Raw genomic sequence first — 14,186 nt, forward strand, 5'->3', positions numbered from 1 at the left:
TTGTTTTTTGTTAAGTTGCCTAATAATTATGCACAGTAATAGTCACCTGCACACACAGATATCCCCCTAAAATGGCTAAAACTAAAAACTACTTCCACAAACATTCAGCTTTGATATTAATGAGTTTTTTGGGTTCATTGAGAACATGTTGTTGTTCAATAATAAAATTATTCCTCAAAAATACGACTTGCCTAATAATTCTGCACTCCCTGTAGATTCCTTAATATAGATCAGAGTTAAAGAGAATATATTTGGGGATTGGTTGTAATATTACAATATGGCGGTTAATGGGAATACAAAATAGAAAAATGGGCCTGGGATGGGAACAAAGAACTGAGGTGCAGGACAGGAGGACAATCAACACCCACCCCCAGGGAGAAAGCAAGAGTTACTGAGGGTGAGGGGCAGACAAAGGGCAAAAGAGACACTACCTTAAAAGGAGAAGGGGGTCAGGGTGTCAGCACCCTTGGCCACTGTACTAGTGTATTTTTGTGCAATACGTTTTTTTTTTTTATTGTCAATGGTGCAATAGACCTCAATACTTGAAATGTGCAATTTACTTTTTTTTTTTATTCCTATTTATTCTATTTATCCCCTTCGTATATTTTATTTATATATGTGTGTGTGTGTGTGTGTATAATATTCTGTAACTCTGTAACTTCTGTCGGTGCTGTGCTTTTGGAAACAGAATTTCCCAGAGGAACCCACCCGAGGGATTAATAAAGTTTTATCTTATCTATTTCCATTGTGGGGGTGTTTACTGTAGGGGGGAAGAGACCAGAAGTTTTAACTGTAACTGTTTTGTGGAGTTCTTTAGATCAGCCTTTAGCATAGGATGCAGTGTGCTGATCTCCAGATGCATCTGTAAGAATAATGGGTAATAAAAGGATTGTGTGAAACATGGAAACATCTCAGCGTGATCTCTACCAGGACCAAAAGAATCGCAGAGACCGGCGTTGTCGCAACACAACAGCTTAGTAGCTTGAATAGTGCCTTTGCAAAAACAGCAATTGCATACACTCAAGTGAACAAATACACCCAAGAGCATTTAACCTACATAACATAATGCGATCAGAACTCACCTTCTGGCAATCACACACAGCAACAAACCAAGGGAATAAATATTGCCGGTGTTACAGATTAACTGGTGATGGTCAAACAGATCAGAATCAGAATCGTGTTTATTGGCCAAGTATATGTGCAGACACATACAAGGAATTTGGTTCCGGTAGATGGTGGCTCTCAAGCACAGCAATGTAAATCACACACACACACACACAAAAGATGGCTCCGGACTTTTACATAAACATAATATATTCAGTCCTGTAGAAAGTTACATATTTAAAAACATATGATCCTCTCTGGTTACTTTGGTATGAATAACTCTGAATCACTTTATGGTAAATAACACACTATCTGCAAAAAACTGTGAAAGAATTCCACATGACAAGTTTGTAGTTCAACATACAAGTGACGACCTTTGACCTTCATCAGGTTTTATTTAATTGTGTTAGAGAAAATCTCATATGCTCTTCATGCAGCTGAGTACATCAAGTGTTTAAAACGGAAGCTGTGCAGGTCTGAGATCAGCAGCTTTGTGAAACACCAAACTGAGGTCCTGTTAATGCTGATATATAGTGACACAGTTACATGAGTGATTAATCCTTTTGTTTTTAACTTTATCAATAAAACAGCTGCAGCTTTCACTGACAGCACATGTGGTACTTTAACCTTTGTACTGTTTTCATCAGTTCATTTTGCAGTTAACATGTTGGATGATCTGTCTGCTGTCACTGGGTGGTGCTGAGGTCTGAATCTGAGGGCAGCTCCTGTAGTCACAAAGAGAATAGAACCATCGAACTCAAATATAAATTTTATCCCTCAAAATTGAAATAAAGCTGATTCTTCTGTCCTCACACACTCAGGATCTGAAGTTCTTCTCTTGCATTTTTTTCAGTATTGCAGTACACTACAGTACTTTAATCCATAGTTCCTGATTAATGAGGAGTTACTGAAGTTCAAGCTTTAAAAAAAAATGTTACTGTCTTTACAGATGTGGCAAGAGACTGAAAACATGCTGTTGTTTGCACATATTTAATATTCAGCTGCAGCAGGGTGCAGCCTGCTGTTTTTAAAGTATAACACTTGTAATAAAAGTACAGTGACGTTAATTAATGACTGAGCAGCCTGGGGCGTTTCTCTTGATTTCTTTAGTCAGGGTAAATTCATTCACCTGCACAGATTAGCTAAACGAACCCTGACAGCCGAGTCCTCATCTTAGCTAGCTAGGTCTCAGGACCGAGCTAAGGACGGTAGTTACGGATTAGCTTACAAACACGTTTAACTTACCGAAAAAGTGCAGCAGGGCCTCGGGTCCTTCTGTCGGGGAGTCCAGTTTACTGAAGAACACCTCAGGCTGTCAGGTTAAAACACTCGGTCGTGTCTTCGTAGCGTAAACGCTGGCCCTCCTCTCAGAGCCTACGCTCTATCTGCTATTCCCGAACAGAGATACGCAAGTTTCTCCGTGACTGCAGCTGCCAGTCAAAGCTGCTATGATGACGTCTCACTCCAATTTAACATCACCGCGGTAGGAATTAGAATCAAACCTATGGGAGAGGAGACCCCTTGAACATAAATCAGCGTGATGAGAACCACTGATAACAAAAGAGAATACATTTATTTTAGTCTGACCCCAGTCTTATCCGCTAACATGGAGGAGGCGGGGTTTATGACGGCGATAGAGACGTTTTGGCTTCATTTTCGGGGAGCTGTCGCGTTGTCCATGTTTTCTACAGTCAATGCTCAGCCCCCCCCCCCCCCCACCTTCTCATGCTCAGCACTCACTCACCCCCTCCCTCCTGGCTCACAGCTTCTTCTTCTTCTTCTTCTTCTTCTTCTTCCTGGTGGGAAACCAATGTTAAGGCACATTACCGCCCCCTGGCTCAGTAGACATTTAGATGAGAAAATACATATTCGACACATTTGAGGAAAGTACTAATAAAACCACAAACCAGGCGAGAAATGTGGGTGTAGTGATGGATGCAGACCTAAACTTAGAAAAACACATTAAGACAATAACAAAGTCAGCTTACTATCACCTCAAGAATATTTCAAGGATAAAAGATCTGATGTCTCAACAGGACCTGGAAAAACTAGTCCATGCATTCATCTTTAGTAGGCTTGATTACTGTAACAGCATCTTTACAGGTCTACCTAAAAAATCAGTCAGACAACTACAGCTCATTCAGAACTCTGCTGCTCGAGTCCTCACTAAGACCAAAAAAGTGGACCACATCAGTCCAGCTCTGAGGTCTTTACACTGGCTGCCTGTCCGTCAGAGGATAGACTTTAAAGTTCTGATGCTGGCCTATAAAGCTCTGAATGGTTTAGGACCAAAATACATCAATGACCTCCTGACCCAGTATGAACCTTCCAGATCCCTCAGGTCATCTGGATCCGGTCTTTTATCAGTTCCCAGAGTCAGAACCAGACACGGAGAAGCTGCATTCAGCTTTTATGCTCCTTATATCTGGAACAAACTCCCAGAAAGCCTCAGATCAGCTGAAACACTCAGTTTATTTAAATCCAGGTTGAAGACTCACCTGTTCTCAGCTGCGTTTGAATAAAGCACCAAATCCACACTTTAAGCTTAAATTTCAAAACTAACATTTTAACTACTGATTTTATCTGTTTTGATTTTATATACTGTTTTGTTTGTTTGTTTGTTTGTTTGTTTGTTTGTTTGTTTGTTAATTAGTTTGTTTGTTTGTTTGCTTGTTCTAATCAGTTTTAAATCATGCTTTTTATTTGTTTTTGTTTCTAATGTCTCTGTAAAGCACTTTGAATCAAATTGTTGTTGAATTGTGCTATACAAATAAACTTGCCTAACTTGCCTTGCCTAAAATAAAATGAAAATAAATCAAATAAATGTTCCCTTTAGAAGTCTTAATCTTTTTGCTCTATAAAAATAGTTGGGTTTTTTTTAAATCACTCATCTTAGCAGTAGGATATACATGAAAAGAGAAACAAATTAAGTTTGAGTGAAAATGTACATTTTTTGCACTCTCTGGACAACTGGTTCTGTGACTGAAATGACTCAAATCCGATTCACTTTGGTGAGTGACTCATTCAAACTCGATTCAGTAAAAAGAATCGAATTTACCATCACTAACAGACTGAACCATGCTGAGGTTTATGGTTAAACAAGTTCTCATCCTTTGTAAACCACTAATAATTAGACCAGACAGTAAATAGAGATGTCCTCCTCCTGTTTCTGTACTGTTTTTGCATGCTTATATCATAAAACTTTAGCCTGTCACCTTTGTAAAGCCCAACATTTCTGCTGGATCATATATCCTGTTTCCTGTTTTGATGCTAACCCCATGTTGCTCTCCAAAGCATTCAGAGTGTGAATGCGTATGAATGTTAGACAGTAAGCACTAAACAGTTTTTAAAAAGTGCTTGTGTGAATGGGGTGTGATTGTCACGGTTCTGGGTCAGTTTGACCCAGTAATTTGAGTTCTCTTGTTTTGGTTTGATTTTGTATTTTGTATTGTATTCTGATTCTTGTGCTTTGTTGATCAACAATAGAACTCTAGATCTCTATACAGTCCATTCTCTTTTGAGTCGTTCCAACACAGTGTGTTTGTTTTGATTCGTAGACCCCGAAAATGGTGCCACGCTCCCACAATGCATTGCGACATGACGCCAACTTCAAAGCTCTATACTGGTGACTTGATTGGAATCAGGTGTGAAAGCTGATTGGAGTCTCTGCCTGAAGGTGGAGCCCAGCAGAGTGGAAAAACCCCGCACTCACCCGGACCATGACACATGCCTCATTCACACAAGCTTTTTCCCTCTGCTTTATTGATTTCTATCAAACATTCATAACTAGTATCAAGAATCTTTTGTATGCAGACTGGAGAAGCGAGGGATCAAACTACCAACATTCTGATTAGCAGATGTAAATTAGAAGGTTAGTGCACCCGAGTGGTAGAAGAAATCCTAACTCAATGTTCTTTACAAGAGTGAAGGAAAACGAAAGCATTGATACTGTAAATAAGTGTAGATACAAATCATCTACTGTTATGAAAACTGTCAAGAAGATCAGTGAAGGGATTTCAGAACCACTAACATACATTTCGGGATTATTCAGAACGGTACTTCCAAACTAAATGAAAATAGTTAAAGTTCTGCTGCTGCATAAAACTGAGGATAGCCACCACTTCACAAATTATAGGCCTGTTTCTCAATTTCCAGAGTTCTCCAGAAATCTCAAAAATTTGTTCAATAATTGATGACACAGACATAAATTACTCTCTTAGAGTCAGTAGTTTCAGATCAAACAGTTCGGCATGATTGGCATTAATTACATCGATCGAAGGATTTAGAAACGCAATAGATTAGAAAAAGGATGCAGTTAGAATATTCTTAGATTTTAAAAACCTGTACAGATATCCTGTAAACTACAATGTCATTTATGCCCATGATGATGAGTGGATGTAAGCTTTTTATCACACCTGTACATTTAGACCAGGGGTCTCAAATTCGCTGCCCGGGGGCCACTTGTGGCCCATGTCACCCCTACTTGCGGCCTGTATATTGATGTGAGGAAATATATTGCAATTTGGCCCTTAAAGTTACTTTTTTTGTTAGGGAGTATTTGTTTGTTGTTGAGTACAATGTCAAAATAAGTTTTTATAGATCTTATAGATCCAAAAATTATTTAATATTAAGGCAATATGAGCAGAGAGAGGGATTTGGCTGTGTTATTTCAGTGAGACAGTTATTTGTACTCGCAGTCAAAAACTAATGTGTGCACTTATGTCTGCATTTTTATTTTGTTAAAAATGAACAAAATTATAGCACAAGTGCTGCCATGTGTCTGTCCAGAAAGAGAGTACCAATGTGTTTATTTGGTAGTTCAATGAAAAGTTTCAGTTAAGAGTGAGAGAAAAAATAGCATTCACTTTTGCAGTTTTGTCTTGTTATACAACATTTAACAAACAAAACGCTACATTTTTGGAAATATTTGTGGGTGTTTTCTTGCTGTTTGTTTGTTTGTTTTTTGTACTACTTAAACTAAAGTGGCCCTCCAGTGAGATGACAACGCCAGCAGTGACCTACAGCTCATTTAAGTTTAAGACCCCTGATTTAGACCATTTGTTATCAAACATTTTTTATTGGTGTGCTCCATTTCAAAACTTCTCCCACCACTAAATTTTCATCAGTCATTAAAAAATAAGTCCAACTTCTTTCAAACAACCAACGTCTCATGATAGTGATGTAAAAAATAAAATATAATACAGACTGAGGCAAGTTTATCCAAACAGTCAAAACATCAATTTTTACACTTCTATAAAACATCAGAAATGAAAGAAAAATAAAAACTTGTGTGGGAAAAAAGGCATTTGAAAGCACTCTGATATGCTGCTTCCATATTTAAGAGATTACACCTGTGGGAATTTGTACATTAATTTTCAATTGTGACATCTCACTGACGCTCTCCTCACAGGTGCTACAAGGATATGCCATTTAAATCATTCTCTGCTGAGCAACGTCTGAAGCATGAAAAAACCTTCCAAAACTGTATACTGCTGTGGATTTTGCCATGAAACATTTAATGAAATAGGTCACCTGCATTTAATGGATGTGTTTTTCTAACGTGTTTATAACACCATTTTTCTATAGAATAACTAATCTTTATAGTGGCAGAGTATGTGACTAACAGATTAGAAGGTAGAAAAAATGTAGAGCGCAGACAGAGTCAGATGCTGACCCGTTATTTTCTCCCTGAAAGCACAGACAGTTTTTATTGAGATACTTAAATGAGTTAATAGCACGGTATTTCTCTCTCTCTCTGCTAATATGAGTGAATGGAGTTCACCCACTAGTCTCTGTTTATCTCACTTTCTCTTATCTGTGTGGCCATAATTATTCAAATAAGAAGTCTACATATTGTTTATATATCTATATAATATTTATTTGATTACATTTTGGATTCTGGTGTTTATGTGATTGGATCATCTATATTGGTCTTCACAATCCACAGCAACAATAATAAGGAGAGAGAGGATATTGCTTTCTTTTACACTTGCATGAGTAATACATAGAAGAGGTAGTTTTAAAAACATCAATTCACTAGTTACAAGTCCCAGGTCAAATCACTCTGTTTAAAAGAAAGTGTAACTGTCTGAGTCTCACACTGCCCAGTACCAGGTACGCCAGCTGCTGAAACTGTGGTGAATTGCACCTAAACCTCGTTTAGTTATGGTCACATGACCTGGGCATTTTGAACCACGCTTTGGAGCAGTGTTTGGAAACATCTGCGCTTCAGAAGCTCCATGTGAACACATGCGTTTTGAAACTTCCAAACTCGATTTGCACACAGGGGCAACAATCCATTTTTATTTATTTATTTTTATTTATTTTTTTTTTTGCTGTGCTGAGTTCTTCAAGCCTCCAAGACTTTCTATGTCAGTGGCTTTCATCATTCCACTTTAATCTAATCCAATAATTTGCGGAGAGCTGCCTCCTCTGAATTCAAGGCGTAATTTCTCTTACCTCCACTTGAAGAGCATAAACTGAGATGGTCTTAACTGGTCCTAGATAAAACAAACCCACAGTTAAACCTTGACCTGATCAAGGCAACGTGTGCTTGTTACTGTGAAGCCATATCAGTTCAACAACCTTTACCGCTTACACAACTGATAACACAAATAACTGGCTCACACCTCTTTACAAGCCCCAGACATGATCTCTCCTATTCATCAAAATATGTATCCCTCTTTATTTAAAGTGACATGACAAAACAGGAGCATACTAAACTTAAACTGTTTTGAAAATCAACATAATTTTTTTTTGGATATACATTTTTGTGTGTTTGTCACTTCACAGCTTTAAATCCTGTGGGGTATAAGACTCTTAATGTTAAAAAATGTTAAGTATAAAATGAAAGAAAAGAAAAAAACACAACAAAACGTTTCAGTGTGAAGTAATTATAAAAGAATCAGTTCTCCAATTATTGACTAATGTCACAGTCCTGGGTCGATGACCCAGTGTTTTGTGTATTGTTATTGTTATTTTATGATTTCTGTGTGGTTTGTGATTTCTAGTGTTAGTATGGGTTCAGTTCAGTGCCAGCAATAAAGCTGAGGTTCTTTGAATTTAAGTTTACGCCTCCACGAGCCTGCATATTGGGTCTGTTTCCTGCTCGCCTGCACGCAGACCATGACAACTAACTGATGAATCACTGCAGCTCCAATATATTGTTGCATTTGACAACCCACTACAGCAACTACAGAATAAAACCACTAACCAGACTGATGACAGATTTCAAACATGCTGAATATGAAGAGTAGTATCATTTAAACTCACATGATTATCAGCCATAAGAACAAATTCAGATTTATATTGATGTAAGGTATATAAATGTAAGTACAGTTTGAATCAGTGCAACATTATTTTCACACATCAATGGACCACTGAACTTCTCAGCTTCTAAAATGTAAAGCCTCATTTAGAATCTACACAAGTACATATAATGGTCAGGGATCAACATGAACCTGTCTTCTCTATTTGACTTTAATCAACTCTGCAGTAGCTCCAGCTGAAAAATAAAGCCAAAGTCCAGCATAGAGCGGCTGAGTGAATGTGGTCTGGACTCTGTGGAGGAGAGTCATGGTTTCAGAGACGCTGTAGAAAGACAGAATACCTGCTCTGTGATCCAGGTACACTCCTACTCTGGAGGACCGAGGACCTGAGAGGACAGTTCGTACTTTCTTGTGAAAAAATGAATAACTGTTGTTTTCACAAAGTAATGCCCAAGATTTGTTATTGTATCCAAATATACGATCAGCTGACTTTCCTACTCTTCTGATATTCTTGTATGAGACTGCTACTTCTATCCCTCTCCCTCTCCACTCCACCTCCCAGTAGCAACGTCCAGTCAGACTCTCTCTACTCAGGACTTGATCATAAAAGGTGAATCTGTCTGGATGATCAGAATAAGACTGTTGTTGTTTCAACTGTGTTGCTTTTCTGTCCCCTTTAGATAATAACAGCTCTTTGTGTGCTGTGTTTGGATCCAGTGTGATTTCACATGAACATTTTAAGAATTCAGCTCTGGTCTTTGGCTCTGCTGGTGACAGTAAAACATCCTCTTCAGTGACTGTCAGTGAGATGTTTGTCCATTCCTCTCTCAGAATGTCCTGTAGTTTATCTCTGGTCTCTGACACAGCTGCTGTCACATCCTCAAAGTAGCTCAGAGGACGAATATTGATGCTGAATGAGTGTGTAGACTCACTGAGTGCTGACAGTGAGGGGTAGTTGTGTAGAAACTGGTTGTGATCCTCTGTGTGTGAGAGCTGCTCCAGCTCGCCGTCTTTCCTCTTCAGCTCAGCGATCTCCTGCTCCAGCTTCTCCTGAAGCTCTTTGACTCGACTCACTTCAGTTTCCTGCTGGGATCTGACCTGCTGCTTCACATCAGAGCTTCTTTTCTGGAGGAGACGGATCAGCTCAGTGAACATCTTCTCACTGTCCTCCACTGCTTTATCAGCAGAGCCATTGATGGCCTCCACCTCCTGTTGAAGCAGCTTCACATCTTTCTCTCGCTCCTGGATTCTCTGCTGGATGTTTAGTCGTCTCACCTCGAGCTCCTTCTGCTTCTCAGTCCTTTCTGCTGCAGCTGGGACTGTTTCATGGCCTTTATGTTCATCCATCGTGCAGAGATAACAGATACTCTGCTGATCAGTACGACAGAAAATCTTCATCACCTCATCATGACGAGAGCAGATGTTCTCCTGGAGCTTCTTGGAGGGGGCCACCAGCTTGTGTTTCTTTAATGGAGCTGCATCATAGTGAGGTTGGAGGTGTTTCTCACAGTAAGAGGCTGGACAAGATAAACAGGACTTGATGGCTTTCAGCTTCCTCCCAGTGCAGACATCACAGGCCACATCTTCAGGTCCAGCATAGCAGTGATCAGCTGGAGCAGCTTGGAGTCCAGTCTTCTTCAGCTGCATGATGTTTTTCACCAGGACAGGCCTCTGTGTGAAAGTCTTCCTCGTTTCTCCGTCCAGTTGAACTCCTTTCTGCGCCATTTCTCCTCTCAGTGTCAGTGACTGTGTGAGTTTCTCTTCCTTATAACTGAAATTAGTCTGAGCTCTGACCTCAACAACATGTGTTTTTTTTGCAGTGAATGGAGCCTGTCAGCTCTGAAACGTGGTTACACAAATGTTCAAAGGTCAGATCAGAAGTGAAGGGAATGAGGAAACATCTGAACAAAGGGGACTTCCCTTGTTTAAGAACAAGAAGATGAAGAACAGGGAGGATTGTATTTCACTCCAGGAAGTGGTTTGTAATTGTTATTGTGTGTTTAAACACTTTTTATTTACTGCTCACCTCAACTTGTAAGCTTTAAATAATTAATTACTGAATTAAGTAATTAACCCTTTAAGACCTACCATAGAACCAAGTCCACCAGAGCTTATATTATATTTTTACATGCTGTGGAGCCATTTTTGGGAGCATTTCAAGTTGCTATACATCAATACAACCATTATAGCCCATGTTTTAATAATATGCATGCATTAAGTGCATAGTAATTACATAAATTGCAAAAAAGATCAATAAACTACAAAAAAATTGAAAATTGTTTTTGTTTTTTTTAACATATATTTCTAGTTAGAGAAATTTAAGAGGCTTATCCCTCAAAACTGTAAATACAAAAAAGTTGCACAAAATAGTTTCCCACCACGGGAAATTTATTTTGAGTGTCTTCATAGTTTTATTTTTGAAATACACCAATTTCTATACACTGCAGGAAAAACGAAAATAAATATTATAGGGCAAATTTGCAAAAAAGCAGCATATGCATCAAAATAAACTATTTCCAGCAGTGCAATATGAGTCCTAAGCATCCCAGAAACGACACAGAAAGTCATAAAGTCAAACATAACTTTTAAAAACACCAGTATAAGCTCATGAGGCCTTGATGGTAAAAAACTACATTTCCGCGAAAATGACGTCACTTCTGGTTTCGGGCAGGTCATGGTGGGCATGCGACAGTTCACGCTGATGGACGTAGGAAGTGTTATGAACAGCTGATCGGATCGGTAAAGCGTGTTTCTCGAATATTATGTTTTTGTTGCTGCAAGCGCTTTTTATGCAGCTTTTGCAAAGCCATATGTGTTAGGAAACTGTGACCTAGGACAAGCTGATGGCATGATGTAAGTACAACTCCTCCAGTTTCACATGCAAAGAAAATTATTGCGCTAGCTTACGTGGTTGCAGTGCTACTGGGATTTAAAAATAGTTACACAAAACGGAGCGTGTCCGCTCTGACCGGCTTTAAAGGGTTAAGTAATTTTAGGGTAAAATCTTGAATTTAGAATGTAATTTAGCCTAAAAGGCATATTTTAACGTTATATTATTTGAAGTTATGTGTTGCAATTCTGAAATCCCACAGGACATTAATGCATCAGATGATTTGGGTGATTTAACAAATTTAGAAACTCGAGTTGAACCAAAGTTATTTTGAGGGGAACATTACTATTTGACATTCAAAATATGAAAATAACATAACTGTCATGGTTCCTGAGGCCTCTCAGGCTGGCCTGCCTTTTCTCTCCCTCTCTCCATTGCTTTTCTGTCTTTCTTGTTTTTCTGTCAGTATTTGTATGTGTATGCTTGGGGGTATTTTGTTTAATTTCCTTCAGGTGCTTTCTCCGCATTCCTCCAGGTTCCTCACCCATTAGATCATATTTACCTATGGCTCATTGGCTAATCAGGCTGGTTACTTAAGACAGGACTAGATAGTTGTATGTATGGTCAAACCAAGCGCAGTACATGCGTTAGTGAGTACCCTGCAGCAACACCAAAGAAAGTCTGCTCACCTTTTGTTTCCAGGTAAAGGAGGTCTGAGAGAAGTTGTTGGACTATGACCTCAGAGACAGAAATATTGAGTTAATACAACTGTGATATACTGTGGAGCTGATCCATGCAACCCTGAGGTTATGTTGTAATAGTTCGTTTTGTGTTTTGCTGATGAAGAGCTGACCCTGAGGTATCTACACAGCAGCCATAATAAGAGCTCGAGTTAGAATTCTCTAAATACTGAGGAAAGGAGCTTCAATGCTTCAACAAACTGCAAAGATGATAATACAAACATTATTGTGATATAACTACACTTATGTGTGGTGACACATAATAAAAAATAAATAAATTCTGCTCTGTTATTATTGCACAATTGTAAATGTACTTTGAGAGTGCACCTGTACATTTTCAGCAGGTTCCTAAATAGAGGGTCAAGTCTTTCTACTAGAAGATCATATTCCGGTCAATGAATCACAGAATCGTATTACACAAGGCAATATTTTTTTTATTTCCATACAAAAAAAAGAATAAGAGGAAAGTAAAAGGGAACCATAATATAGACTAGGGCAGACCTTCCCAAAGTGTGGGGCCCACCCCCTAGGGAGGGCAGAGAGCCATTGCAGGAGGGGGCGTGGTATGAAAAGGAAAAAACACAACGACAACAATACTTGGACACTGCTATCATGGGGCGCCTACACAAACGCAAAGCAGGAGATGAAGCATAGCTGAATATGTTTCCAAACCAACTTCATTCTAAGCCAAAGACTAGAAAATATGGTGAAGCATATCTTCCCTTTGGCTTCACCTGCACAAGTGCCAAAGTAGTTCTCCCCTGCATAACTGCTTTTCCCTGCGTCAGGAGCACACACTGGGCTCTTCAAATCACGGACAAACAGTATCCCACATTCTTGATTTTTAGTTCACAAACACTTGTCGTAATGACTAACTACTCCTGACATTTTGGAGATGTTAGCTCTTTATACAGTAAAGTTACAGCGGGATACAAATAACATCAGGCTGATCCTGCCACGATTTGTTCCCCCTGTCTAAATCACGGACAAACAGTATCCCACAGCTGTTTATGTTTTTAAACCCATTTTGCACAGAGAGGCATTTTTGAAAAATGTATTGATAGCAATGTTGAGGGTAAAATAATTACACTGTGATGCCTCTACCTTTGTAAATAGAGGGACAGTAACTGCGTGTGTGTATGTAAGTGTGTAAAACCTGAAGACACAGACAAAATTAGTTAATTAATCTGACTATCTGCAATTCATCTCATGTAAACAATAACGTGGCGCACAGCGTGATGTGACAAAAGGCACATACCTTTGACGTTGTGTGATGAACTCTGTATTCCTCGTCCACACATAAACGCAAAAGAGGAGTTTTAAAAATCTCAGTTTTCGGTGATTCGAAACGCCGTTTACGCGTGGATGAAACAGCTGTGTTTTCAAAAGTAGGTGCGAACGTAGCGTAAAAGAGTTAGTAGTTTGTTTTCTTACTACCTGTAATTTTTTGCAGATTACTTGTATTTGCTCAATTGTTTGCTAAATGTTTGAGGTGTGAAATAAACCGCAATGGAGCAGAATATGGGTGTGCGTGGTTGGAGGATGTGTTAGTGCGTGTGTGCGCGCGCGGGGGGCGGCATTTTTCTTGTAAAACAAAGGGGGGCCTAGCAAAAAAAAAGTTTGGGAACCACTGGACTGGGGTACAAAGTTAAAACACAAGTTTCTAGATTTATATAAAACAACATTAAAGAAACAAGGAAAAACATTTGAATTAAGACAGAAAATTAACTTCAACCATCATGAAATGTAAGATCAGGGTTTCTCTGATACAGTTGTAAGAATTAATGCTGAGAGTTCTTCCCTGGTCAATGCCCTGTTCCAGGAAGCATGTCCAATAAACTCTGAGTTTAAAAAACAAACTCTGAGATGATTAACTCTGTAAGCCTGAGTTTCCTGTTCCCGAACAGTTGATCAAAGTTCAATCAACTCTGAGTTAAGAGTGTGTGTGAGAAGAGAAAGAAAGGTATGGAGCTCAGATACCATAAATCACCATGAGTAAATTAAGAGCTGAACCTCCATTTTGATGGAGTAGTTTGAAAAATACCAACACGTGTCAGCGCTGAAAATAGTTATTTTAAAATAACAGGAGAGGAGAAATTCATTTTCTTGGTCTATTCTGTCATCATCATCATCGGATATTATAAAACTTCATGTAATGTATAGCTACAACTTTTTATACTTCCCATGGTCATTATTTACCCATGAATTAACATATATTACATTAAAATGATCTGAAGTTGAATT

The 14,186-nt window shown here is 38.8% G+C and overlaps 1 protein-coding gene and 1 long non-coding RNA gene across 4 annotated transcripts; both read right to left on the minus strand.

Annotated features, from left to right (window-relative positions):
- Positions 1 to 1,163: 1,163 nt before the first annotated feature.
- Positions 1,164 to 2,890, minus strand: LOC145425548 (uncharacterized). 3 transcript variants are annotated; one of them, XR_013906267.1, is made up of 3 exons: positions 2,692 to 2,890; positions 2,350 to 2,606; positions 1,164 to 1,829 (listed from the first exon to the last, which is right to left on the minus strand). It is a non-coding gene; the product is annotated as an uncharacterized LOC145425548 (long non-coding RNA). The 3 variants fall into 3 exon arrangements; XR_013906268.1 differs by having other exon boundaries at positions 2,824 to 2,886; XR_013906266.1 differs by having other exon boundaries at positions 1,452 to 1,829; positions 2,350 to 2,883.
- Positions 2,891 to 6,957: 4,067 nt separating this feature from the next.
- LOC113017232 (tripartite motif-containing protein 16-like) lies at positions 6,958 to 14,004 on the minus strand. The gene has a single exon (XM_080298649.1). It carries the CDS (start codon positions 10,095 to 10,097, stop codon positions 8,574 to 8,576), a length of 1,524 nt encoding a protein of 507 aa, XP_080154775.1. The 5' UTR covers positions 10,098 to 14,004; the 3' UTR covers positions 6,958 to 8,573.
- Positions 14,005 to 14,186: the final 182 nt, after the last annotated feature.

The sequence above is a fragment of the Astatotilapia calliptera genome, chromosome 3 (assembly GCF_964374335.1).
Source record: "Astatotilapia calliptera chromosome 3, fAstCal68.1, whole genome shotgun sequence".
In the NCBI taxonomy this organism is placed as follows: Eukaryota; Metazoa; Chordata; class Actinopteri; order Cichliformes; family Cichlidae; genus Astatotilapia; species Astatotilapia calliptera.